At 43.7% G+C, this 27,772-nt stretch overlaps 1 protein-coding gene across 1 annotated transcript in view; it reads left to right on the top strand.

The window, feature by feature from the left end:
• LOC135519092 (unconventional myosin-XVI-like) overlaps positions 1-27,772 on the top strand; it is a 290,319-nt gene that overhangs the window by 234,000 nt on the left and 28,547 nt on the right. Inside the window, 6 exon segments of the mRNA XM_064944150.1 lie at positions 607-703; positions 775-1,036; positions 5,757-6,124; positions 6,243-7,202; positions 7,205-7,540; positions 21,227-21,382. Of these exon segments, the coding sequence (XP_064800222.1) occupies positions 607-703; positions 775-1,036; positions 5,757-6,124; positions 6,243-7,202; positions 7,205-7,540; positions 21,227-21,382 (2,179 nt within the window).

Genomic DNA, 27,772 nt, shown 5'->3' with positions numbered 1-27,772 from the left:
TGTGTCTCTCTCTCTCTGTCTATCTCTCTCTCCCCCTCTCTCTCTCTCTTTCTGTCTCTCTCTCTCTGTCTCTCGCTGTCTCTCTCTCTTTCTGTCTCTTTCTGTCTCTCTCTCTCTGTCTCTCTCTCTCTCTGTGTCTCTCCGTCTCTCTCTTTCTCTCCCTGTCTCTCTCTCTGTCTATCTCTCTCTCCCCCCTTCTCTCTCTCTTTCTCTCTCTCTCTCTCTCTCTTTCTGTCTCTCTATCTCTGTCTCTCTCTCTCTCTCTCTCTCTTTCTGTCTCTCTCTCTGTCTCTCTCTCTCTGTCTCTCTCTCTCTCTTTCTCTCCCTGTCTCTCTCTCTGTCTATCTCTCTCTCTCTCTCTCTCTCTCTCTCTCTCTCTCTCTCTCTCTCTCTCTCTTTCTGTCTCTCTCTCTCTGTGTCTCTCTCTCTGTCTATCTCTCTCTCTCTCTCTCTTTCTGTCTCTCTCTCTGTCTCTCTCTCTGTGTGTCTCTCTCTCTCTGTGTCTCTCTCTGTCTCTCCCTGTCTCTCTCTCTGTCTATCTCTCTGTCTGTCTCTCTCTCTCTCTCTCTCTCTCTCTCTCTGTCTCTGTCTCTGTCTCTGTCTCAGATGAGCAGCAGTAAGGTATTTCTGAGGTACTGGCAAGCTGACCAGCTCAACGACCGCTGCCACCAACTACACAGGAAGATCATCATCTGCCAGAAAGGTACAACAACTTGCATCCCTGTGTGTGTCTGTGTGTTAATAACCCCTCACTTTCCCCCTATCCTCTGTCAGTGATCCGTGGCTGGCTGGCCAGGCAGCGTGTGCGCCATAGACTGTCGTCCCAGCCGACTGAGGACTGCAGTATCCAGAGGTTCCTCCAGGGGGCAGAAGACCAGGGCCTGTGCACCTACGACCACCTGGTCATCCAGAACGCCTCTGACATCGCCCGCGAGAGCAACCACCAGCGCTGCCATGGCAACGGGTCACACAGCAACAGTCCGCCCCTCGGTGAGAGGCCCGAGCCAGTTGGCGAAGAGGAGGACACCCCCAAAAGGTAATAGACCACTGCTTTCGCCCTCGTAGAGAAGTCGCTCCTTGTGGTTTTGTGTTTCTCCTTTGATTTGAAGCTCATGGTATGATGTAATACAATGATAATGGATTGAATTTAGACTATATTCTGTGGCTGTAAGTAACTCACCCAATCCACCACAGATACTATAGAGATGTAGAGGTCACAAGGTGTATGTACAGTGTGTGTATAGTGTGTGTACAGTGTGTGTACAGTGTGTGTGTCATGTGATGTGTGAGTTATGGTGTCATTGAGCCTGTGCTGGTTGGTGACTATAATTCCATATTATGATTGCTAGGATAATGAGTTAAACATCAGCATGTGTTAATGTTTCAGCACTGTCTCCAAGCCTACACTGACCTATAGCTGCAGCGCATTCAAGGTTATCAAATCCAATCCAATTGTATTTGTCAAATGTGCTGAATATAAAAGGTGTAGAGCTGAAATGCTTACTTACAAGACCTTAACAAACTATGCTGTTCAAGAAATAAAGTTAAGAAAATATTTTCTAAATTAATTCAAGTTAAAAGTAAAATAAAAAGCTAAACAGTAAAATAACAATATCGAGGCTATATACAGGGGGAACTGGTAACTAGTCAATAAGCGGGGTTACAGGTTAGCTGAGGTAATGTGTATATATAGGAAGGGGTACAGGTTAGTTGAGGTAATGTGTATATATAGGAAGGGGTACAGGTTAGTTGAGGTAATGTGTATATATAGGAAGGGGTACAGGTTAGTTGAGGTAATGTGTATATATAGGAAGGGGTACAGGTTAGTTGAGGTAATGTGTATATATAGGAAGGGGTACAGGTTAGCTGAGGTAATGTGTATATATAGGAAGGGGTACAGGTTAGTTGAGGTAATGTGTATATATAGGAAGGGGTACAGGTTAGCTGAGGTAATGTGTATATATAGGAAGGGGTACAGGTTAGCTGAGGTAATGTGTATATATAGGAAGGGGTACAGGTTAGCTGAGGTAATGTGTATATATAGGAAGGGGTACAGGTTAGTTGAGGTAATGTGTATATATAGGAAGGGGTACAGGTTAGCTGAGGTAATGTGTATATATAGGAAGGGGTACAGGTTAGTTGAGGTAATGTGTATATATAGGAAGGGGTACAGGTTAGTTGAGGTAATGTGTATATATAGGAAGGGGTACAGGTTAGTTGAGGTAATGTGTATATATAGGAAGGGGTACAGGATAGCTGAGGTAATGTGTATATATAGGAAGGGGTACAGGTTAGCTGAGGTAATGTGTATATATAGGAAGGGGTACAGGTTAGCTGAGGTAATGTGTATATATAGGTAGGGGTACAGGTTAGTTGAGGTAATGTGTACATGTAGGTAAGGGAACAGGTTAGTTGAGGTAATGTGTATATATAGGAAGGGGTACAGGTTAGCTGAGGTAATGTGTATATATAGGAAGGGGTACAGGTTAGTTGAGGTAATGTGTACATGTCGGTAGGGGTACAGGTTAGCTGAGGTAATGTGTATATATAAGTAGGGGTACAGGTTAGTTGAGGTAATGTGTACATGTCGGTAGGTGTACAGGTTAGTTGAGGTAATGTGTGTGTAACGGATGTGAAACGGCTAGCTTAGTTAGCGGTGGTGCGCGCTAAATAGCGTTTCAATCGGTGACGTCACTTGCTCTGAGACCTTGAAGTAGTAGTTCCCCGGCTTTTGTGGCCGCGGCTTTTGTGGAGCGATGGGTAACGATGCTTCAAGGGTGACTGTTGTTGATGTGTGCAGAGGGTCCCTGGCTCGTGCCCGTGTATGGGCGAGGGGACGGTCTAAAGTTATACTGTTACATGTGCATGTAGGTAATGGTAAAGGTTTAGTTGGGGTAATGTGTACATGTGGGTAGGGGTACAGGTTAGCTGAGGTAATGTGTATATATAGGAAGGGGTACAGGTTAGTTGAGGTAATGTGTACATGTAGGTAGGGGTACAGGTTAGCTGAGGTAATGTGTATATATAGGAAGGGGTACAGGTTAGTTGAGGTAATGTGTACATGTAGGTAGGGGTACAGGTTAGCTGAGGTAATGTGTATATATAGGAAGGGGTACAGGTTAGTTGAGGTAATGTGTACATGTAGGTAAAGTGACTATAAATAGATAATAAACAGCAAGTAGCAGCTGTGTAAAATCATAGTCCAGAATGTGTACATGTACACACAAGTGTTGAAGAATATTTGACCGTTGCCTTTCATTTTTTTCGAATTCTCAGCACAATTTCTCCAACTGTTGCCACAACTGTCAATGCATTCAAATAAATAGAGAACTCTTACCGGAGCCGCGTTGGTTGGGAATTGAGCGGAGGTGCGTGTTCAGGCTATGCTGTGTATCTATGTCACAGTGACACGTCAGACTATCCTTTCCTGGTGTCAGTGGACTTTGATTTACACTTTATATAGCTTGTAGTTGGCATGGCAACCATTGTTTGAATTGTAAGACGGGCCCAAAATGCTTTTCCAGTGTTTTGGGTACTAAAGAATGAGAGAGGCTGTCATTTTAGAATGTATTCCTGTATTCCTTCTGAACATGCTAATCAGACAGAGATAAGTCTCCAATTGGCCAGAACAGCTGAAAGTCTGATTGTGTTTTAAAATGCAATTTAACATTGGGGGTGTACATCCTGCAGAGAGAGGAAACACAAAAACAGAGACCCACACATACACACAACACTGTTACCTGTACTTCTGTCCTTCATGTGCCCTTGTATGCTAACAGGACATCTGCTACTGGGACAGAGACTGGAAGATGGGGGCTTGGGAGGGAGATATTGAGAGGGGGAGGAGAGAGAGGGAAGAGAGGGAGATACAGAAGGGAGAAGGGGTCGGGATGTCACTGGTAATCCCCCCTTTCCTTCCTCCTCCTTCTCCTCCTTCCTCTTAAGAGTCATTTTCTCTCCCACACACACTAATACTGTCATCAGCATTAGGAGGGGTTAACAGGTGAGGAGGGGGTGTGTGGAGAGGGGGAGGGGGATACGGGTGAAGGATGGTGTGTGGAGAGGGGCAAGGGGAATATGGATGAGGGAGGGTGTGTGAAGAGGGGGAGGGGGATATAGATGAAGGGGTTGTGTAGAGAGGGGGAAGGGGAATATGGATGAGGGAGGGTGTGTGGAGAGGGGGAGGGGGATATGGGTGAAGGAGGGTGTGTTGAGAGGGGGAAGGGCAATATGGATGAGGGAGGGTGTGTGTAGAGAGGTGGAAGGGGGATATGGGTGAGGGAGGGTGTGTGTAGAGAGGTAGAAGGGGGATGTGGGTGAGGGAGGGTGTGTGTAGAGAGGTGGAAGGGGGACATGGGTGAGGGAGGGTGTGTGTAGAGAGGTGGAAGGGGGATATGGGTGAGGGAGGGTTTGTGTAGAGAGGTGGAAGGGGGATATGGGTGAGGGAGGGTGTGTGTAGAGAGGTGGAAGGGGGATATGGGTGAGGGAGGGTGTGTGTAGAGAGGTGGAAGTGGGATATGGGTGAGGGAGGGTGTGTGTAGAGATGTGGAAGGGGGATTTGGGTGAGGGAGGGTGTGTGTAGAGAGGTGGAAGGGGGATATGGGTGAGGGAGGGTGTGTGTAGAGAGGTGGAAGGGGATATGGGTGAGGGAGGGTGTGTGTAGAGAGGTGGAAGGGGATATGGGTGAGGGAGGTGGAGGGGGGATGGTATTGTGTCTCTGGGATCCCTGTGGGAGTGTCCCATTCCAGATTACTACGCTACTCCCACTCTTACCAAAGTCAGTCGGAAACCTCTTCAGGCTATAAAGGCCCTCCACATACACACACACGTTATGTTATGTTATATTATTGTATCCTCGTGGGGACCGAGAATTAATTTCCATTCAAAATCATATTTTCCATAACCACTAACCCCTTATCTTGACCTTTTTCTAAACCTAACCACTACATTTAAAATAGCCTTTGTCCTCATGGGGACGTGGGAAATGTCTCCACAAGGGAGAATTTTCCTTGTTTCACTATCCTTGAGAGGACTCTTCTTCTGGGTACTTTTTAGGTCCCCACAATGATATAAGAACCAACCAACACACACACACACACACACACACACACACACGCACACGCACACGCGCACACGCGGACGAACAAACACACAGAGACACAGACACAGACACACTATCTCTCTCACACTTTACAGACAAACACAACCCCCCCTCCACCTGGTCCAGAGGGACCAACAGATGGCTTCCTCCAGATTGGAGAAGGAAATATCAACCTACAGAGCAGAGTGAATATCATATTATCATATTACAGCAAGCCGATTAGACTTATACATTTAAAGCAGAAATAATCCATAGAGTTTCCACTCTTTATCCCCCATATTGGCCTCTTTAGAATGCATGTGTTGCATGACAGATGATGCAGCCATACATTTGAGTGGGAGTCTGTGGATGATATGATGGGAATAATTCAATTAATCTGGATTTGTAGATGGAAAGTAATTATCTTATTGTTGTTGCTCTCAAGGAAAATCCATCTTATTATGTTTGGTTGGAACCAGGATCAAATATCAACAGAAGGTGTGTTTGTCCATCATGAGGTTTAAAGGAGAGAGGGAGGAGGGATGGAGATAGGAAATAGAAATAGACAGAACGTAGGATGGAGAGGAAGAGAGTGATTTAGAGCAATAGAGAGAGAGAAAGACTTGTGGAAATGGGGAGAAAAATACTTTATTTCTCAATCTGATTTCCCATGTAGGGTTGTGGAGAAGAGGAGAAACCAAGACGGTTCTGTCAATGGGGGGCGCCGGAATATCCGCCACTTCCGCTCCAACTCAGTGCCCATCCCCCTGGCTATAGAGAACTTGGTACATTCCAGCTATGGCCCATCCATCAGACCGGCCCTTCAACAGGCGGCCCATACCACTGAGGATGGGGGAGGCCTGGCATCACCACGAAAACAGCCTCCCCCTAAACCCAAGCGGGACCCCAGCACTCGTCTGAGTGCGTCCTACGAGGCGGTCAGTGCCGGACTGACCCTGGGACCCCCGAGAGAGAGCCCCACTCCTGAGGGCTATGGGTCCCCTGCAGAGAGCCCCCCCAAAACACAGCTGTCACCTACGGATGGTGCATATATACACCACAACACACCAACTATCATTACCTTAGCCTCTATGTAGCCCAAAACACAGCTGTCAGTGTGACTGTTGTGAACTGTTTCTCCTCTCATCTCTCCCCTCCCCAGCTCTCTCCAAGCCGCGACCCCACAGTGATGACTACACAACCATGAGGAAGGTGCCTCCTCCCAAGCCCAAGAGGAACCCCAACACCAAGCTCACTGGCTCCTATGAAGAGATCAACGCTGCCGGCTTTAACCTCCTCCAGCTCCGCCCCGCTGATGTCAAACTGGCCCTGCTGTCCCGCACTGGAGGGCTAGGGGGTATGGGGTGTCTGAGAGGGCTGATACAGCGTGCAGCGTCTGTGGACGGCCCACAGGGGGCGACACTGAGCCTGCACCATAACCAGGATGAGGAGGATGTGTACATAGAGATGGTGGGGGCTCAGGGCAGGAGTTACAGTCGGGGAGGGAGTTACCAGGACCCCCCCGACAGCCCCGAGCAGGGAGACACCGAGGCCGTCTACGAGGAGATGAAATACTTCCTGCCCGAGGAGGCGGGACTTCCTGTGGGAGGGGCAGTTGCTGCGGCGAAAGCAGCTGGGAAGCTGGAGGCGTTAGGGTTGATGTTAGGAGGGTTAGGGTTGGGCTTGTCTCCCTCTCAGAGTGGAGAGGGGAAGAGGGCAGGGCTGGGGGGTGTATCTACTACCATGGAGGCCCAAACATCTGCCGCCGGAGGAAACAGCAAGCCCCCTCATAGTAAAGAAGGAGGGTGTGACATCCCTGCACCATTCCCCAACCTGCTCACCCACCGCCCCCCTCTCCTGGTGTTCCCCCCCTCCCCTGTCACCTGTTCCCCTGCGTCTGACGAGTCGCCCCTCACCCCTCTGGAGGTGAAGAAGCTGCCTGTGTTTGAGTCCAACCTGAACTACACCGGCCCAGACAGCCCCCTCTCACCTCAGTACTACCGCCAGCGCGCTGACTCCTCCCCCTCTCTTTCCGTCCTCCTCCCAGACAAGCCCAATCCTCCCCTCACCCCTCCGCCTCCCCCTCCTCCCGCCAATGCCCTGCCCCCCCCCTATCGCCCCCCTCCCACTTTCCCTTCCCCCCAGAGTCCAGCATACTCTCCCTTACCCGGGCTGCTTCTATCACGGGTGGGGGCGGCTTGGACTCTCCCAAGCCCTCCTACGCCTCCTCGTCTCATAGGGCTGCGGGGGACAAGCCCCCTCCCTACTCTCCGGCCAAGTCCACCCGCCCAGAGCCGCGCCGTGCCCACTCCTGCTCATCCTCACCCCTTCTGTTCAACCCAGCCAACGGGAGACCCCTGACCAGCCCTCAGCCAGCCCTGGATGAGCTCAACACCCTGTTCAGCTCTGGACGCAGCCTGCTCAAGAAGACCACTACAGGACGCAAGATGAGGGAGGGAGGTGAGTCACAATGTCACACACACACACACATACACAGATTTTTTTATTTTTTTTATTTTTAGGTCCCCCAGATGACCTTTACCTCCGTGAATTCCTTCACACACTGTCTCATACACCCCTGACCATTCACACACACACACACACATTTGACCCAGACAACCCCAAAACTTTGTCTTTGTATGTCTTTGTGTGTCTTTGTGTGTGTATGTATGTGTGTGTGCGTGTGTGTGTGTGTGCAAGTGTGTGTTGCTAAACTCTGAGGTGATGAAGACATGAATCCATCACAGCAGAGGCTAATTCCAAATAATGTATGCAGAGCAAAATACCGATACCTGCTAATTATAAAAATCCCCAAAAGTGCCTATTTCTACAACCACCTAAAAGGAAGCGATTCCCAAACCTTCCATAACAAAGCCATCACCTACAGAGAAATTAACTTGGAGAAGAGTCCCCTAAGCAAGCTGGTCCTGGGGCTCTGTTCACAAACACAAACAGACCCCACAGAGCCCCAGAACAGCAACACATTTAGACCTAACCAATTCACGAGAAAACTAAAAGATAAATACTTTGGAAAGAATTTACAAAAAAAAATAAGCAAACTGGAATGCTATTTGGCCCTAAACAGAGATTACACAGTGGCAGAATACCTGAACATAGTGACTTAAGGAAAGCTTTGACTATGTACAGACTCCGTGAGCATAGCCTTGCTATTGAGAAATGCCGCCGTAGGCAGACCTGGCTCTCAAGGGAAGACAGAATGTGTGCACACTGTCCACAAAATGAGGTGGAACTTCCCAACCTCCTACCAAATGTATGACCATATTAGAGACACTTATTTCCCTCAGATTACACAGACCCACAAAGAATTAGAAAACAAACCCGATTTTGATGAACTCCGAAATGTGCATCACAGCAGAACGATGTGTGTCCTGTTGCCACGAGAAAAGGGCAACCAGTGAAGAACAAACACCATCGTAAATTCAACCCATATTTATGTTTATTTATTCTTCCCTTTTGTACTTTAACTATTTGCACATCGTTATAACACCGTACATAGCCATAATATAACATTTTAAATGTCTCTATTCCTTTAAAACATTTGTCAGTGTAATGTTTACTGTTCATTTATTTATTTTCACTTTTGTTTACTGCCTGTTTCTCTTTGCTTTGGCGATGTCAACACGTTTCCCATGCCAATGAAGCCTTTGAATTGAATTGAAATGATTTAATTGCAGGAGCGAGGAGGAGGAGTAGAGAGGGTGATTTCCCTTCTTCAGATTGTGAAAGATATGTCACTCCCCACATGTAATCGCACTTGTCTTAATTAAGCGACAGGACGTCTCAGTTGAACGTGTAATGCTTGCACGGCATGACACCCACCCACACACTGATGCTGATGCTAATGTACAGTACATTAGTGCAAACAATGAAAAATAATCTCAACCATTATCAAACTCTGATGTGATGTAGGATGAAATCTAACTAATAAATCAATGACAACACAATCACATAATCATGTCATCACGATGTATAAATCTGATATTAAAACACCTTCTTTGGGTTAGATCATATGGAGTAACAAAGAGTAAGAGCTAATATTAAACAGATGTCTATAGGCATTGAGACACAAAGACTAGATTATGATTATCAGGTGTTAACTGCAGCTGGGGAGAGAGCCACTCTGTCATACGCAGGTACTCTCTCTACCAGACCCCAATCTAACCTCATATAAGATAATTAAAATCATTCATATAGACTCAATCTCATCAGAGATATGATGTTTGCTGGGAATGTAACATCCAATATCACCTAAATATCACAGCTATATACCAATCATACCCCAGCTTGGAATATTCCATATCACTCTGGAACGGTACAGTAACAACATGATGGGAATTGATTTTGGGTTCCACGCTACTGAAGGGGAACAGATGCTCCGGTCACAGCCGTCCCTTCCACTGATGAAGTTAAGAGATGACTTTAGAAAGGCAATTTCACCAAATGTCACTACGCATGCAAGTCCCAGTTTACGCATGGCAGGGAGGAATCAGGCTGATAAACAGGACTCAGGTGTCCCTCGTCTCGCTCTCCTATTTGCACACACACACACACACACACACACACACACACACACACACACACACACACACACACACACACACACACACACACACACACACACACACACACACACACACACACACACACACACACACACACACACACACACACACAGGCCCCTTAGGAGAAGAAGAGCAGAAGTATGTATCACTCATATCAATGGAGAGGATCAACACTAGAGCTGCACTAGGTCACAGTGTTCCAAAGCATGTACGAGATCGACGGGGCTGTAGTGGTGCGGATCGAGAGCTTCAAGTTCCTTGGCGCACACATCACTAATGACTTAACATGGTCCAAACACACGTGCACAGCTGTGAAGGGGGCACGACAGCACCTCATAAGACTGCTAAATAGCCATAAGACTGCTAAATAGCCATAAGACTGCTAAAAAGCCATAAGATTGCTAAATAGCCATAAGAATGCTAAATAGCCATAAGATTGCTAAATAGCCATAAGACTGCTAAATAGCAATAAGACTGCTAAATAGCCATACGATTGCTAAATAGCCATAAGACTGCTAAATAGCCATCAGATTGCTAAATAGCCATAAGACTGATAAATAGCCATAAAATTGCTAAATAGCCATAAGACTGCTAAATAGCCATAAGACTGCTAAATAGCCTTAAGGCTGCTAAATAGCCATAAGATTGCTAAATAGCCATAAGACTGCTAAATAGCCATAAGACTGCTAAATAGCCATCAGATTGCTAAATAGCCATAAGACTGCTAAATAGCCATAAGACTGCTAAATAGCCATAAGACTGCTAAATTGTCATAAGATTGCTAAATAGCCATAAGATTGCTAAATAGCCATAAGACTGCTAAATAGCCATAAGATTGCTAAATAGCCATAAGACTGCTAAATAGCAATAAGACTGCTAAATAGCCATACGATTGCTAAATAGCCATAAGACTGCTAAATAGCCATCAGATTGCTAAATAGCCATAAGACTGATAAATAGCCATAAAATTGCTAAATAGCCATAAGACTGCTAAATAGCAATAAGACTGCTAAATAGCCATCAGATTGCTAAATAGCCATAAGACTGCTAAATAGCCATAAGATTGCTAAATAGCCATAAGACTGCTAAATAGCAATAAGACTGCTAAATAGCCATACGATTGCTAAATAGCCATAAGACTGCTAAATAGCCATCAGATTGCTAAATAGCCATAAGACTGATAAATAGCCATACAATTGCTAAATAGCCATAAGACTGCTAAATAGCCATAAGGCTGCTAAATAGCCTTAAGGCTGCTAAATAGCCATAAGATTGCTAAATAGCCATAAGACTGCTAAATAGCCATAAGACTGCTAAATAGCCATCAGATTGCTAAATAGCCATAAGACTGCTAAATAGCCATAAGACTGCTAAATTGTCATAAGACTGCTAAATAGCCATAAGATTGCTAAATAGCCATAAGATTGCTAAATAGCCATAAGATTGCTAAATAGCCATAAGACTGCTAAATAGCCATAAGACTGCTAAATTGTCATAAGACTGCTAAATAGCCATAAGACTGCTAAATAGCCATAAGATTGCTAAATAGCCATCAGATTGCTAAATAGCCATACGACTGCTAAATAGCCATAAGACTGCTAAATAGCCATAAGACTGCTAAATAGCCATAAGATTGCTAAATAGTCATAAGACTGCTAAATAGCCATAAGATTGCTAAATAGCCATAAGACTGCTAAATAGCCATACGATTGCTAAATAGCCATACGACTGCTAAATAGCCATAATATTGCTAAATAGCCATAAGACTGCTAAATAGCCATAAGACTGCTAAAAAGCCATAAGACTGCTAAATAGCCATAAGATTGCTAAATAGCCATACGACTGCTAAATAGCCATAAGATTGCTAAATAGCCATAAGACTGCTAAATAGCCATACGACTGCTAAATAGCCATAAGATTGCTAAATAGCCATAAGACTGCTAAATAGCCATAAGACTGCTAAATAGCCATAAGACCGCTAAATAGCCATAAGATTGCTAAATAGTTAATTAATGGTGACTCGGACTATCTGCTCTGACACTATCTTGCGCAGACTCGATGCACACTCACAAGACTATACACTTAGTGTACATTAGGAACACCTTTCAATGACAGACTGCCCAGGTGAATCCAGATGAAATCTATGGGTTTGGATTGTCTATCTGTACCATTCAGAGGGTGAATGGCCAAGACAAAATATTTAAGTGCCTTTGAACAGGGTATGGTAGTAGGTGCCAGGTGCAGTGGTTTGAGTGTGCTAAGAACTGCAACGCTTCTGGGTTTTTCACACTCAACAGTTTCTTGTATGTATCAGGTATGGTCCAGCACCTAAAGGACATTCAGCCTTCTTGACACAACTGTGGAAAACATTGGAGTCAACATGATCCAGCATCCATATGGAACACTTTCAACACCTTGTAGAGCAACAAGCTCTCACGGTCTCACAGAATTAGAATTTCATCCATGTTTCTCAAACGTCAAATTTCAAAGTTGTACCAGATGTCAAATTTCGAAGTATTTGAGGTTAAGTTTAGGCATTAACTCCGTATTATTATCTACCCTGATGCCAAGTCACTTTACCCTGCCTTCATGTACATATCTACCTCAAATATCCCTGCACATTTATGTGGTACTGGTATTCCCAGTATATAGCTCCACATTGATCTGGTACAGGTACTCCCTGTATATAGCTTCACATTGATCTGGTACTGGTACTCCCTGTACATAGCTCCACATTGATCTGGTACTGGTACTCCCTGTACATAGCTCCACATTGATCTGGTACTGGTACTCCCTGTAAATAGCTGCACATTGATTTGGTACTGGTATTCCCTGTGCATAGCTCCACATTGATCTGGTATTGGTAGTCCCTTTATATAGCTCCACATTGATCTGGTTACTGGCGTTCCCTGTATATAGCTCCAAATTGATGTGGTACTGGAACTCCCTCTATATAGCTCCACATTGATCTGGTACTGGTACTCCCTGTATATAGCTCCACATTGATCTGGTACTGGTACTCCCTGTAAATAGCTGCACATTGATTTGGTACTGGTATTCCCTGTGCATAGCTCCACATTGATCTGGTATTGGTATTCCCTTTATATAGCTCCACATTGATCTGGTACTGGTACTCCCTGTATATAGCTCCACATTGATCTGGTGCTGGTATTCCTTGTATATAGCTCCACATTGATCTGGTACTCCCTGTTTTTAGCTCCACATTGATCTGGTACTGGTACTCCCTGTATATAGCTTCACATCGATCTGGTACTGGTATTCCCTGTATATCGCTCCCCATTGACCTGGTACTCCCTGTTTATAGCTCCACATTGATCTGGTACTCCCTGTTTATAGCTTCACATCGATCTGGTACTGGTATTCCCTGTATATCGCTCCCCATTGACCTGGTACTCCCTGTTTATAGCTCCACATTGATCTGGTACTCCCTGTTTATAGCTCCACATTGATCTGGTACTGGTACTCCCTGTATATAGCTTCACATCGATCTGGTACTGGTATTCCCTGTACATAGCTCCACATTGATCTGGTACTGGTCCTCCCTGTAAATAGCTGCACATTGATTTGGTACTGGTATTCCCTGTGGATAGCTCCACATTGATCTGGTATTGGTACTCCCTTTATATAGCTCCACATTGATCTGGTTACTGGTGTTCCCTGTATATAGCTCCAAATTGATGTGGTACTGGAACTCCCTCTATATAGCTCCACATTGATCTGGCACTGGTACTCCCTGTATATAGCTCCACATTGATCTGGTGCTGTTATTCCCTGTATATAGCTCCACATTGATCTGGTACTCCCTGTTTATAGCTCCACATTGATCTTGTTCTGGTACTCCCTGTATATCGCTCACCATTGATCTGGTACTCCCTGTTTATAGCTCCACATTGATCTGGTACTCCCTGTTTATAGCTCCACATTGATCTGGTACTCCCTGTTTATAGCTCCACATTGATCTGATACTGGTACTCCCTGTATATAGCTTCACATCGATCTGGTACTGGTATTCCCTGTATATCCAATTTGTAAGTCGCTCTGGATAAGAGCGTCTGCTAAATGACTTAAATGTAAATGTTAAATGTATAGCTCCCCATTGATCTGATACCGGTATACTCTGTATATAGCTCCACATTGATCTGGTGCTGATATTCCCTGTATATAGTTCCACATTGAACTGGTAATCTCTGTATATAGCTCCACATTGATCTGGTACTGGCATCCCCTGTATATACTGTAGCTCCACATTGATCTGGTACTGGTACTCCCTGTACATAGCTCCTCATTGACATGGTACTGGTATTCCCTGTATATAGCATTTCATTGATCTGGTACCCCCTGTTTATAGCTCCACAATGATCTGGTACTGGTACTCACTGTATATAGCTCCACACTGATCTGGTACTGGCATTCCCTGTATATCGCTCCACATTGATCTGGTACCGTTAATCTCTGTATATAGCTCCCCATTGATCTGGTACTGGTACTCCCTGTTTATTGCCCCACATTGATCTTGTCCTAGAACTCCTTGTATACAGCTCCACACTGATCTGGTACTGGCATTCCCTGTATATCGCTCCACATTGATCTGGTACCGTTAATCTCTGTATATTGCTCCTACATTGATCTGGTGCGGGTACTCCCTGTATATAGCTCCACATTGATCTGGTACTGGTACTCCCTGTATATAGCTCCACAATGATCTGGTACTGGTTTCCCTGTATATTGCTCCTGCATTGATCTGGTGTGGGTACTCCCTGTGTATACTGTAGCTCCACGTTGATCTGGTACTGGTACTCCCTGTATATAGCTCCACAATGTTCTGGTGCTGGCATTCTCTGTATATACTGTCGCTCCACATTGATCTGGTACTGGTACTCCCTGTACATAGCTCCTCATTGATATGGTACTGGTACTCCCTGTATATAGCATTACATTGATCTGGTACCCCCTGTTTATAGCTCCACAATGATCTGGTACTGGTACTCCCGGTATATAGCTCCACATTTATCTGGTACTGGCATTCTCTGTATATCGCTCCACATTGATCTGGTACCGTTAATCTCTGTATATAGCTCCCCATTGATCTGGTACTGGTACTCCCTGTTTATAGCCCCACATTTATCTTGTCCTGGAACTCCTTGTATACAGCTCCACATTGATCTGGTACTGGTATTCCCTGTACTTTTCTCCACATTGATCTGGTATTGGTACTCCCTGTATATTGCTCCTACATTGATCTGGTGCGGGTACTCCCTGTATATAGCTCCACATTGATCTGGTACTGGTACTCCCTGTATATAGCTCCACAATGATCTGGTACTGGTTTCCCTGTATATTGCTCCTGCATTGATCTGGTGCGGGTACTCCCTGTGTATACTGTAGCTCCACATTGATCTGGTACTGGTATTTCCTGTATATAGCTCCACATTGATCTGGTACTGGTATTCCCTGTATATAGCTCCACATTGATCTGGTACTGGTATTCCCTGTATATAGCTCCACATTGATCTGATACTGGTATTTCCTGTATATAGCTCCACATTGATCTGGTACTGGTATTCCCTGTATATAGCTCCACATTGATCTGGTACTGGTATTCTCTGTATATAGCTCCACATTGATGTGGTACTGGTACTCCCTGTACATATCTCCACACTGATCTGGTACTGGTAATCTCTTTATATAGCTCCACATTGATCTGGTACTGGTATTCCCTTTATATAGCTCCACATTGATCTGGTACTGGTATTCCCTGTACATATCTCCACATTGATCTGGTACTGGTATTCCCTGTACATAGCTCCACCTTGATCATGTACTGGTATTCCCTGTACATAGCTCCACATTGATCTGGTACTCATTTTCCCTGTACATAGCTCCACATAGATCTGGTACTGGTATTCCCTGTATATCCAGGGTGGCAAAAAAGTATTTAGTCAGCCACCAATTGTGCAAGTTCTTCCACTTAAAATGATGAGAGAGGCCTGGCTGGGAGAGCACCAGGCTGGGAAGACTGAATCTGCAACAGGTAAGCAGCTTGGTTTGAAGAAATCATCTGTGGGAGCAATTATTAGGAAATGGAAGACATACAAGACCACTGATAATCTCCCTCGGTCTGGGGCTCCATGCAAGATCTCACCCCGTGGGGTCAAAATGATCACAAGAACGGTGAGCAAAACTCCCAGAACCACACGGGGGGACCTAGTGAATGACCTGCAGAGAGCTGGGACCAAAGTAACAAAGCCTACCATCAGTAACAGACTACGCCGCCAGAGACTCAAATACTGCAGTGCCAGACGTGTCCCCCTGCTTAAGCCAGTACATGTCCAGGCCCGTCTGAAGTTTGCTAGAGAGCATTTGGATGATCCAGAAGAAGATTGGGAGAATGTCATATGGTCAGATGAAACCAAAATATAACTTTTTGGTAAAAACTCAACTCGTCGTGTTTGGAGGACAAAGAATGCTGAGTTGCATCCAAAGAACACCATACCTACTGTGAAGCATGGGGGTGGGAACATCATGCTTTGGGGCTGTTTTTCTGCAAAGTGACCAGGACGACTGCTCCGTTTAAAGGAAAGAATGAATGGGGCCATGTATCGTGAGATTTTGAGTGAAAACCTTCCATCAGCAAGGGCATTGAATATGAAACGTGGCTGGGTCTTTCAGCATGACAATGATCCCAAACACACCGCCCGAGCAACGAAGGAGTGGCTTCGTAAGAAGCATTTCAAGATCCTGGAGGGGCCTAGCTCGTCTCCAGATCTCAACCCCATAGAAAATCTTTGTAGGGAGTTGAAAGTCCATGTTGCCCAGCAACAGACTCAAAACATCACTGCTCTAGAGGAGATCTGCATGGAGGAATGGGCCAAAATACCAGCAACAGTGTGTGTAAACCTTGTGAAGGCTTACAGAAAACATTTGACCTCTGTCATTGCCAACAAAGGTTATAAACAAATTATTGAGATAAACTTTTGTTATTGACCAAATACTTATTTTCCACCATAATTTGCAAATAAATTCATTAAAAATCCTACAATGTGATTTTCTGGATTTTTTTTCTCATTTTGTCTGTCATAGTTGAAGCGTACCTATGATGAAAATTACAGGCCTCTCTCATCTTTTTAAGTGGGAGAACTTGCACAATTGGTGGCTGACTAAATACTTTTTTACCCCACTTGTATCTCCACATTGATCTGGTGTTGGCATTCCCTGTACATAGCTCCACATTGATCTGGTACTGGTATTCCCTGTATATAGCTCCACATTGATCTGGTACTGGTATTCCCTGTACATAGCTCCACATTGATCTGGTAGTGGTATTCCCTTTATATAGCTCCACATTGATCTGGTTCTCGTACTCCCTGTATATAGCTCCACATTGATCTGGTACTCGTACTCCCTGTATATTGCTCCACATTGATCTGGTACTCGTACTCCTTGTATATAGCTCCACATTGATCTGGTACTCGTACTCCCTGTACATAGCTCCACATTGATCTGGTACTGGTATTCCCTGTACATAGCTCCACATTGATCTGGTACTGGTATTCCCTTTATATAGCTCCACATTGATCTGGTACTCGTACTCCCTGTATATAGCTCCACATTGATCTGGTTCTCGTACTCCCTGTATATAGCTCCACATTGATCTGGTACTCGTACTCCCTGTACATAGCTCCACATTGATCTGGTACTGGTATTCCCTTTATATAGCTCCACATTGATCTGGTACTCGTACTCCCTGTATATAGCTCCACATTGATCTGGTACTCGTACTCCCTGTATATAGCTCCACATTGATCTGGTACTCGTACTCCCTGTATATAGCTCCACATTGATCTGGTACTCGTACTCCCTGTACATAGCTCCACATTGATCTGGTACTGGTATTCCCTTTATATAGCTCCACATTGATCTGGTACTCGTACTCCCTGTATATAGCTCCACATTGATCTGGTACTCGTACTCCCTGTATATAGCTCCACATTGATCTGGTACTCGTACTCCCTGTATATAGCTCCACATTGATCTGGTACTCGTACTCCCTGTACATAGCTCCACATTGATCTGGTACTGGTATTCCCTTTATATAGCTCCACATTGATCTGGTACTCGTACTCCCTGTATATAGCTCCACATTGATCTGGTACTCGTACTCCCTGTATATAGCTCCACATTGATCTGGTACTCGTACTCCCTGTATATAGCTCCACATTGATCTGGTACTCGTACTCCCTGTATATAGCTCCACATTGATCTGGTTCTCGTACTCCCTGTATATAGCTTAACTAGTGTGTATTTTTTCCTCTGCATCATTTCACGGTTTCGTCTCCCCCCAGTTTTTTCGGGAATGTGACAAATAACTTTTGATTAAATGGGTACAATGTGGCATTACATTGCCTATTACTGCATTGATTTAAATAGACTGTTTCATAAAATACATGTTCAAACACTTCCCTTCAACACTAAATATGATATGAACACAAGCAGTAACTGTTAGATCAGTTTGAAACATCATTCATTGTTAACGCTCTTACATGAGAATACACACACTGTAGTCACTCTCTCCTTCTCTCACCTTCTCTTACTTTCTCTCTCAATTCAATTTCAATTCAATTCCATTTCAACTTAAGGGGCTTTACTGACATGGGAAACATATGTTTACATTGAAAAAGCAAGTGAAATAGATAGTAAACAAAGTTAAATAAACAATAAAAAATGAACAGTAAACATTACACATTACACACACAAAGTTCCAAAAGAGTAAATGCATTTCAATAGTCATTATGTCTATATACAGTGTTGTAACGATGTGCAAGTAGTTAAAGTACAAAAGGGAAAATAAATAAGCATAAATATGGGTTGTATTTACGATGGTGTTCTTCACTGGTTGCCCTTTTCTTGTGGCAACTGGTCACACATCTTTCTGCTGTGATGGCACACTGTGTTTCACCCAATAGATATGGGAGTTTATCAAAATTGGATTTCCCACAAATTCTTTGTGGTTCTGTGTAATCTGAGGGAAATATGTGTCTCTAATATGGTCATACATTTGGCAGGAGGTTAGGAAGTGCAGCTCACTTTCCACCTAATTTTGTGGGCAGTGAGCAAATAGCCTGTCTTCTGTTGAGAGACAAGTCTGCCGACAGTGGCCATTCTCAATAGCAAGGCTATGCTCACTGAGTCTGTCTATAGTCAAAGCTTTCCTTAAGTTTGGGTCAGTCACAGTGGTCAGATATTCTGCCACTGTTTACTCTCTGTTTAGGGCCAAATAGCATTCCAGTTTGCTCAGTTGTTTTGTTAATTCTTGCCGATGTGTCAAGTAATTATCTTTTAGTTTTCTCATGATTTGTTTAGGTCTAATTGTGTTGCTGTCCTGGGGCTCTGTGGGGTCTGTTTGTGTTTGTGAACAGAGCCACAGGACCCGCTTGCCTAGGGGACTCTTCTCCAGGTTAATTTCTCTGTAGGTGATGACTTTGTTATGGAAGGTTTGGGAATCGCTTCCTTTTAGGTGGTTGTAGAACTGAACAGTTCTTTCGTGGATTTGGATAGTTAGTGACTATCGGCCTAATTCTGCTCTGCATTATTTGTTGTTTTTTACATTGTACACAGAGGATGTTCCTCTCTCTCTTTCTATCTCCTCTCTTTCTTTCTCTTTTCTCTCTCCTCTTTCTCTCTTTCTCTTTCTCTACCATGTCTCTCTCTGTCTCTCTCTCTCTCTCTCTGTCTCTCTCTCTATCTCTGTCTCTCTCTCTCTCTCTCTCTCTCTCTCTGTCTCTCTCTCTCTCTCTCTCTCTCTGTCTCTCTCTCTCTCTCTCTCTCTCTCTCTCTCTCTCTCTGTCTCTCTCTCTCTGTCTCTCTATCTATCTCTCTCTCTCTCTCTCTCTCTCTCTGTCTCTCTCTCTCTCTCTGTCTCTCTCCCTGTATCCCTCTCTGTATCTCATTCTCTCTGTATCTCTATATCTCTCTTTCTCTGTATCTCTCTCTTTCTCTCTGTATCTCTCCCTCTCTGTATCTCTATCTCTCTATTTCTCTGTATCTTTCTCTCTCTGTATATCTCTCTTTCTCTGTATCTCTCTTTCTCATTCTCTATCAGTCTCTTTCTCTTTCTCTCTCTCTCCTCTCTCTCTTTCTCCTTCTCTCGCTCATCTCTCTTTTTCTCCTTCTCTCGCTCGCCTCTCTCTCGTTCTCTCCTCTTTCTCCTTCTCTCTCTCTCACCTGTGACGCTCAGTCTCTTTTCCCTCTCTCCTCTCTCACCTCTCTCACTCGCTCTCTCTATCTCTCTCCTCTCTGTCCTGTCATTATTCATTCAAGTATATTAGCAGTGTGTAGGTTAATATAATATGAGATTAAATATTTATCACCGTAGTGGGGTATATCACTCTTCCTCACACTACGGAAGGGGAGATGACATGAGGACAGAACAGAGTGTAGCAGAGACATCCCACTGGGCACAGACATCAATTCATCATTGAAATGATGTGGAAGCAACGTTGATTCAGCCAGTGTGTTCCCAGTGGGATACATCTTAATCTAACTAAGTCATTGAGACAGGGCATTGAAGAGGGGCACTAACAGTAGTTTAAGGATATCCACCAGAATGCCAAGGGCCTTAAAACCCAGGGGTCTCGGGTAGAAACAGAAACCCTCAGGCTGACGTGACACTTTCTTCCATCTCAATGTCACATGCCTAGACATAGAATGACCAGCAAGGTACATTGACGACTTGAATGGAGATGCCTTTTACCAGTTAGCTACACGCCAGAGGAGGCTGGTAGTCAGGGTCGTGAACAGCGAGATGCCACTGGGCTTAACGGGGCAGCCTGCTTCCGTTCCCTCCCTGGCACTAAATGGTTATCTGTGATACTCCGGGGTGGCCTGGGGGTTAGGGGAGGTATCAATGCCATGCCTGTGATGAGCAGCTGTTTCCCCCCTGCCTGCTTCTCCTGTGGGATACGGGAATGCCGCAGGGACGTCATGGGAATTCCCAATTTTAAACTTGAAGCTCCCTGAGGCATTCCCAGCTTTAAACTTGGCAGATTAGCAGAGAACTGACTCTAGAAATGTACTTGTAGAGTATATTCTGTATTAAAACAATAGGTCTACAAAGGAACTAAATCAAAAAGGGTCATTTTTGATGTATTCATATAAATTGTTTTAATGCTTAATAAATGAATGTTTAAAATTGTATTTCAAAATTGAGTGAGGCTCCATATGTTAGAGCGTGCTATTAGGAATATAATGACACTAGGGTGTTGTCAGTATCGTGTAAGGTTCATAGGTCATAGGGTCTTACCGGAGGCAATTGTAGGTCTTAAAAGGGCCTAAAATTGCCACTTTAATCATGATATTCTCAAAACCGGTTTGTGTTACAAATGTAAAAAGCCTTTCAAACATTTTTCACCCCAATGATGTCTCTATGTGAGAATTGCAAGAACAATCTGAGGTACCAAAAATATTTTTGGAACTAACAGTTTAACAATTGAATGTATGGAAACAAACCGATGGCAGTAACAGTGTGTTTGTCATCTCCTCCCAGGGTTCAACTCCAACATCAACCTGCCAGGGAGAGATGAGCTCCCAGGCTCCACCCCCTCCTCCCCGTCTCCACAGCTACAGGACAAGAACGCCAACAACCACGCCCCCCACTCCCCAAGCCACACCCCCGTAGAGAATGGCAACCGGCTGTCTAATGGTAAGAGCCGAGGGAGGAGTTGGAGTCAGGTGAAGCGGTGAACGGTAGGATGTGAGGAGGAGGAGGAGGAGGAGGAGGAGGAGGAGGAGGAGGAAGAGGAAGAGGAGGAGGAGGAGGACGATCCCAACGATTCCTTTGGTTCCTCCTCAGCTCCTCTCCCTCATGATCAGTGAGGAGTGAAACGACTGGGTGGGATTCCCTTCGATATGATTCTGTCACCTACATTAGCCTATCAAGGTCACATCAGCAAGGTTACAGCAGTGATCACACACGGACACGAAGGGGACAATTTGACAGATAGTGACACATTCACATTCACTCTACACATTCAAGTGCAAAAAAGAACATTTTAATTCCGGCAGCATGTAAATCAAGCAGACCAGAGCTCCATTAAATGCAGATCCTTTCTGAGTTACCACTTCTTCCAAGAGGATGATCCCCCAGGTCAGCTTGCTCTGCGGCTCACTAACAATATACAAACTAAAGACCATTCAAAAAACGTTTTCATTTCTAAAATCAAAAGCAAACAAATTGACTCCAAATTGAAAAACGGCTAAAATATAAACATGCAACAATTTCAAAGATTTTACTGAGATACAGTTCATATAAGGAAATCAGTCAATTGAAATAAATAAATAAGTCTCTAATCTATGGATTTCACATGACTGGGAATACAGATATGCATCTGTTGGTCAGATAATTTATTTTTAAAAAGTAGGGGAGTAGATCAGAAAACCAGTCAGTATCTGGTGTGACCACCATTTGCCTCATGCAGCGTGACACAATCTCCTTTTCATATAGTTGATCAGGCTGTTGATTGTTGATTGTGGAATGCTGTCCGAAGTTGCTGGATATTGGCGGGAACTGGAACGCGCTGTCGTACACGTCGATCAAGAGCATCCCAAACATGCTCAGTGGGTGACATTGAGCATGAGCATGTCAATGGGTGTCAGGTGAGTATGCAGGCCATGGAAGAACTGCGACATTTTCAGCTTCCAGGAATTGTGTACAGATCCTTGCAACATGGGACTGTGCATTATCATGCTGAAACATGAGGTCATGGTGGAGGGTGAATTGTACGATAGTGGGCCTCAGGATCTCATCACGGTATCTCTGTGCATTCAAATTGCCATTGATAAAATGCAATTGTGTTCGTTGTCTGTATCTTATATCTGCCCATACCATAACCCAACCGCCACCATGGGGCACTCTGTTCACAACATAGACATCCGCAAACCGCTCTCCCACACAAGGCCGAACATGTAGTCTGAGGTTGTGAGGCCGGTTGGACGTACTGCCAAATTCTCTAAAACAACATTGGAGGAGGCTTATGGTAGGGAAATGAACATTCAATTCTCTGGCAACAGCTCTGATGGACATTCCTGCAGTCAGCATTCCAATTCCACTTTCCCTCAAAACTTGAGATATCTGTGGCATTGTGTTGTGTGACAAAACTGCACATTTTAGACTGGCCTTTTATTGTGAAATGATCTTTCTGTTTAAATTGCTTCTTGACATGCCACACTTGTCAGGTGGATGGATTATCGTGGCAAAGGAGAAATGCTCACTAACAAGAATGTAAACAAATTTGTGCACAACATTTTTGACAAAAAAGCTTTTTGTTTGAATGGAATAATTCTGGGATCTTTGAATTTAGCTCATGAAACCTTTTGACACAACACTTTACATGTTGTGTTTCTATTGTTGTTCAGTGACAAACTAAACGTGATTGTTATCTAAATCCAACATTTACATTGGCAGAATATCTCAGCCGAACTAGATGTAAATAGAAGAAACCCCCTCTCCGAATACAGACTGAACGACCACATCAGAAAATATGGAGGCAGTCTGATTTACAGGATGGAGAAACTGAGATTCACTTACTGTATTCCTGCCCAAAATATGACAACATAAGGGAAACATACTCCCCCGATTTGGAAGAATACTGTATATACTATATAAAACTTTCAACAAGTCCTTGATGGACATAAACTCCCCATTCTTCTAGTTGGGGAGCAGCAGTCAACTAAGCTGGCAGCTAAATGTGTCACCCTGCACCACAACCAGAGAGAGAGATGGGATGCACTTCGTGGTTGTTGTGTTTTTGTTTTGTTTCCGCTGTCTTTAGGTTTGTTTCCTTAATTAATATTTTTGACTAATTTACTTTCTGACTGGAATAACAGACATTTAATTTACACATGAAATAATACATCAACAAACATGTAATACACACATACACACACTCATACATGCAAACACACACTTATATAAATCCATTTGCACAAGTCTGTGTGCACACACACACACACACACACACACACACACACACACACACACACACACACACACTACTGACACCTGTATGCACACCGACATTCCATAGATGATGTCAATTTATCCCATTGTGCCAATTCAATGTTCTTACACGCATTCACTGCATAATCTCATTGTACCGATATATACAGGATATACTGTAAATATTATCTTATTTTTATTACCAAAGTAAAATGCTTTTAAGATATAATATTAAAATTACTTTTTACATTTATACATTTGATTTCTATGCATAAAAAACATATATACAGTGCCTTTAGAAACTATTCAGACCCCTTTACATTTTCCACATTTTGTTAAGTTACAGCCTTGTATTAAATATGTATTAAATATAGGTATTAAATATTAAATCAATTAATGTATTAAAAATATTTTTTTCCTCATCAATCTATACACAATACCATATAATGACAAAGCAATGACACGTTTTTGTAAATTTTTTCGAATTAAAAAAATAAAATAAACGAAAATATGACATTAACATAAGTATTCAGACCCTTTACTCAGTACTTTCTTGAAGCACCTTTGGCAGCGACTACAGCCTCCAGTCTTCTTGGATATGACGCTACAAGCTTGGCACACCTGTATTTGGAAACGTTCTCCCATCCCTCTCTACAGACCCTCTCAAGTTTTGTAAGGTTGGAGGGGGAATGTTGCTGAACAGCTATTTTCAGGTCTCTCCAGAGATCTTTGATCGGGTTCAAGTCCGGGCTCTGGCTGGGCCACTCAAGGACGTTCAGAGATCTTTGATCGGGTTTATGTCCGGGCTCTGGCTGGGCCACTCAAGGACATTCAGAGATCTTTGATTGGGTTCAAGTCCGGGCTTTGGCTGGGCCACTCAAGGACTTTCAGAGATCTTTGATCGGGTTTATGTCCTGGCTCTGGCTGGGCCACTCAAGGACATTCAGAGATCTTTGATCGGGTTCAAGTCCGGGCTCTGGCTGGGCCACTCAAGGACTTTCAGAGATCTTTGATCGGGTTTATGTACTGGCTCTGGCTGGGCCACTCAAGGACATTCAGAGATCTTTGATCGGGTTCAAGTCCGGGCTCCGGCTGGGCCACTCAAGGACTTTCAGAGATCTTTGATCGGGTTCAAGTCCGGGCTCTGGCTGGGCCACTCAAGGACTTTCAGAGATCTTTGATCGGGTTTATGTACTGGCTCTGGCTGGGCCACTCAAGGACATTCAGAGATCTTTGATCGGGTTCAAGTCCGGGCTCTGGCTGGGCCACTCAAGGATGTCCAGAGACGTGTCCCGACACCCCTCCTCGGTTGTGTTGGCTGTGTGCTTAGGGTTGTTGTTCTGTTGGAAGGTGGTGAACCTTTGCCCCTGTCTGAGGTCCTGAGCTCTCTGGAGCAGGTCTGTGCTCCGTTCATCTTTGCCTCGATCCTAACTAGTCTCCCAGTCCCTGCCACTGACAAACATCCCCACAGTACGATGTTGCCAACACCATTCTTCACCGTAGGGATGGTGCCAGTTTCCTTCAGACGTGACGATTGGCATTCAGGCCATCTTGGTTTCAGTAGAACAGAGAATCTTGTTCCTCACGGTCTGAGAGTCTATAGATGCATTTTGGAAAAATCGGGCTGTCATGTGCCTTTTACTGAGGAGCGGCTTCTGTCTGGCCACTCTACCTTTAAGGCATGATTAGCGGGGTGCTGCAGAGATGGTTGTCCTTCTGGAGGGTTCACAGAGGAACTCTAGAGCTCTGTCAGAGTGTCCATTGGGTTTTTGGTCACCTTCCTGACCAAGACCCTTCTCCCCCGATGGCTCAGTTTGGCAGCCAGCTCTAGCAAGACTCTTGCGGGTTCCCACCGTCTTACATTTAAAAATGATGGAGGCCACTGTGTTCTTGGGGACCTTCAATGCTGCAGAAAAGTGTTGGTACTCTATCCCAGATCTGTACCTCGAAACAATCCTGTCTCTGAGCTCTACAGACAATTCCTTCAACCTCATGGCTTGGTTTTTGCTCTGACATGCACTGTAAACTGTGGGACCTTATATAGACAGGTCTTTCCACTTCATATCCGATCAATTTACCACAGATGGACTACAATCAAATTTATTCATAAAGCCCTTTTTACATCAGCTAAAACCCCAAATAGCAAGGAATGCAGATGTAGAAGCACGGTGGCTAGGAAAAACTCCCTAGAAAGGCAGGAACATCTCTTGTAAAAAACCTAGAGAGGAACAAGGCTCTGAGGAGTGGCCACATCTCAAGGATGATCAATGGAATCAGGATGCACCTGAGCTCAATCTCATACCAAACGGACTGAATACTTGTGAAAATAACAGGTTTCTGTTTTGTATTTTTTTAATACATTTTAGGATGAGGCTGTAACGTAACAAAATGTGGAAAAAGTCAAGAAGTCTGAATACTTTCCAAAGGCACTGTATCCTGTCTACATTCTCTAATCATCATCACTATTATCATTATTATTATTGTTGTTATTAATATTATTTCTGATTACTGTTGATGTCTATCTCAATTTTCTTTAGCAACAGTGGCTTTGTCATTCATGCTAATAAATCTGATTTGAATCTGAATATGTTAATGCTGGGATATAAATAATGAGAGAAATAGACAGAATGAGAGACAGACAGACAGAGATGAAGAAAGGAGATAGATAAAGGACAATAGACAGGAGGTAATACGTGATCGATAAAAAACAATAGACAGGAGTTAATACATGATAGATAAAAGACAATAGACAGGAGGTAATACATGATAGATAACAGACAGGAGGTAATACATGATAGATAATAGACAGGAGGTAATACATGATAGATAATAGACAGGAGGTAATACATGATAGATAATAGACAATAGACAGGAGGTAATACATGATAGATAACAGACAGGAGGTAATACATGATAGATAATAGACAGGAGGTAATACATGATAGATAATAGACAGGAGGTAATACATGATAGATAATAGACAGGAGGTAATACATGATAGATAAAAGACAATAGACAGGGGGTAATACATGATAGATAATACACAGGAGGTAATACATGATAGATATAAGACAATAGACATGAGGTAATACATGATAGATAATAGACAGGAGGTAATAAATGATAGATAATAGACAGGAGGTAATAAATGATAGATAAAAGAAAATAGACAGGAGGTAATACATGATAGATAAAGACAATAGACAGGAGGTAATATATGATAGATAATATACAGGAGGTAATACATGATAGATAATAGACAATAGACAGGAGGTAATAAATGATAGAAAATAGACATGAGGTACTAAATGATAGATAATAGACAGGAGGTATAACATGATAGAATAAAGAAAATAGACAGGAGGTAATACATGATAGATAAAGACAATAGACAGGAGGTAATAAATGATAGATAAAAGAAAATAGACAGGAGGTAATACATGATAGATAAAGACAATAGACAGGAGGTAATACATGATAGATAATAGACAGGAGGTAATACATGATAGATAATAGACAGGAGGTAATACATGATAGATAATAGACAGGAGATAATACATGATAGATAAAAGACAATAGACAGGCGTTAATACATGATAGCTAAAAGACAATAGACAGGAGGTAATTGTAACGGCGTTCTTCTTTTGTTGAAGGAGAGTCGGACCGAAATGCAGCGTGTAAGTTACTCATGTTTATTAGGAAGACAAACGAACAAACTATACACGAATAACTAATAAATACAAAAACAACAAACAGAACGTGAAACCTAATACAGCCTGACTGGTGCACACTACACAGAGACAGGAACAATCACCCACGAAATACAAGGCGAAAACCAGGCTACCTAAATACGGTTCCCAATCAGCGACAACGAGAATCACCTGACTCTGATTGAGAACCGCCTCAGGCAGCCAACCTATTTAACACACACACACCCCTAATCAGCTACAATCCCAGACGCTACAAACCCCAACACAATACATAATAACCCCATGTCACACCCTGGTCTGACTAACTAATAAACTAAAACACAAAATACTAAGACCAAGGCATGACAGTAATACATGATAGATAATAGACAATAGACAGGAGGTA

Source organism: Oncorhynchus masou, chromosome 29 (genome assembly GCF_036934945.1).
Source record: "Oncorhynchus masou masou isolate Uvic2021 chromosome 29, UVic_Omas_1.1, whole genome shotgun sequence".
Taxonomy (NCBI): domain Eukaryota; kingdom Metazoa; phylum Chordata; class Actinopteri; order Salmoniformes; family Salmonidae; genus Oncorhynchus; species Oncorhynchus masou.
This window is presented reverse-complemented; position numbering and strand designations above follow the sequence as displayed.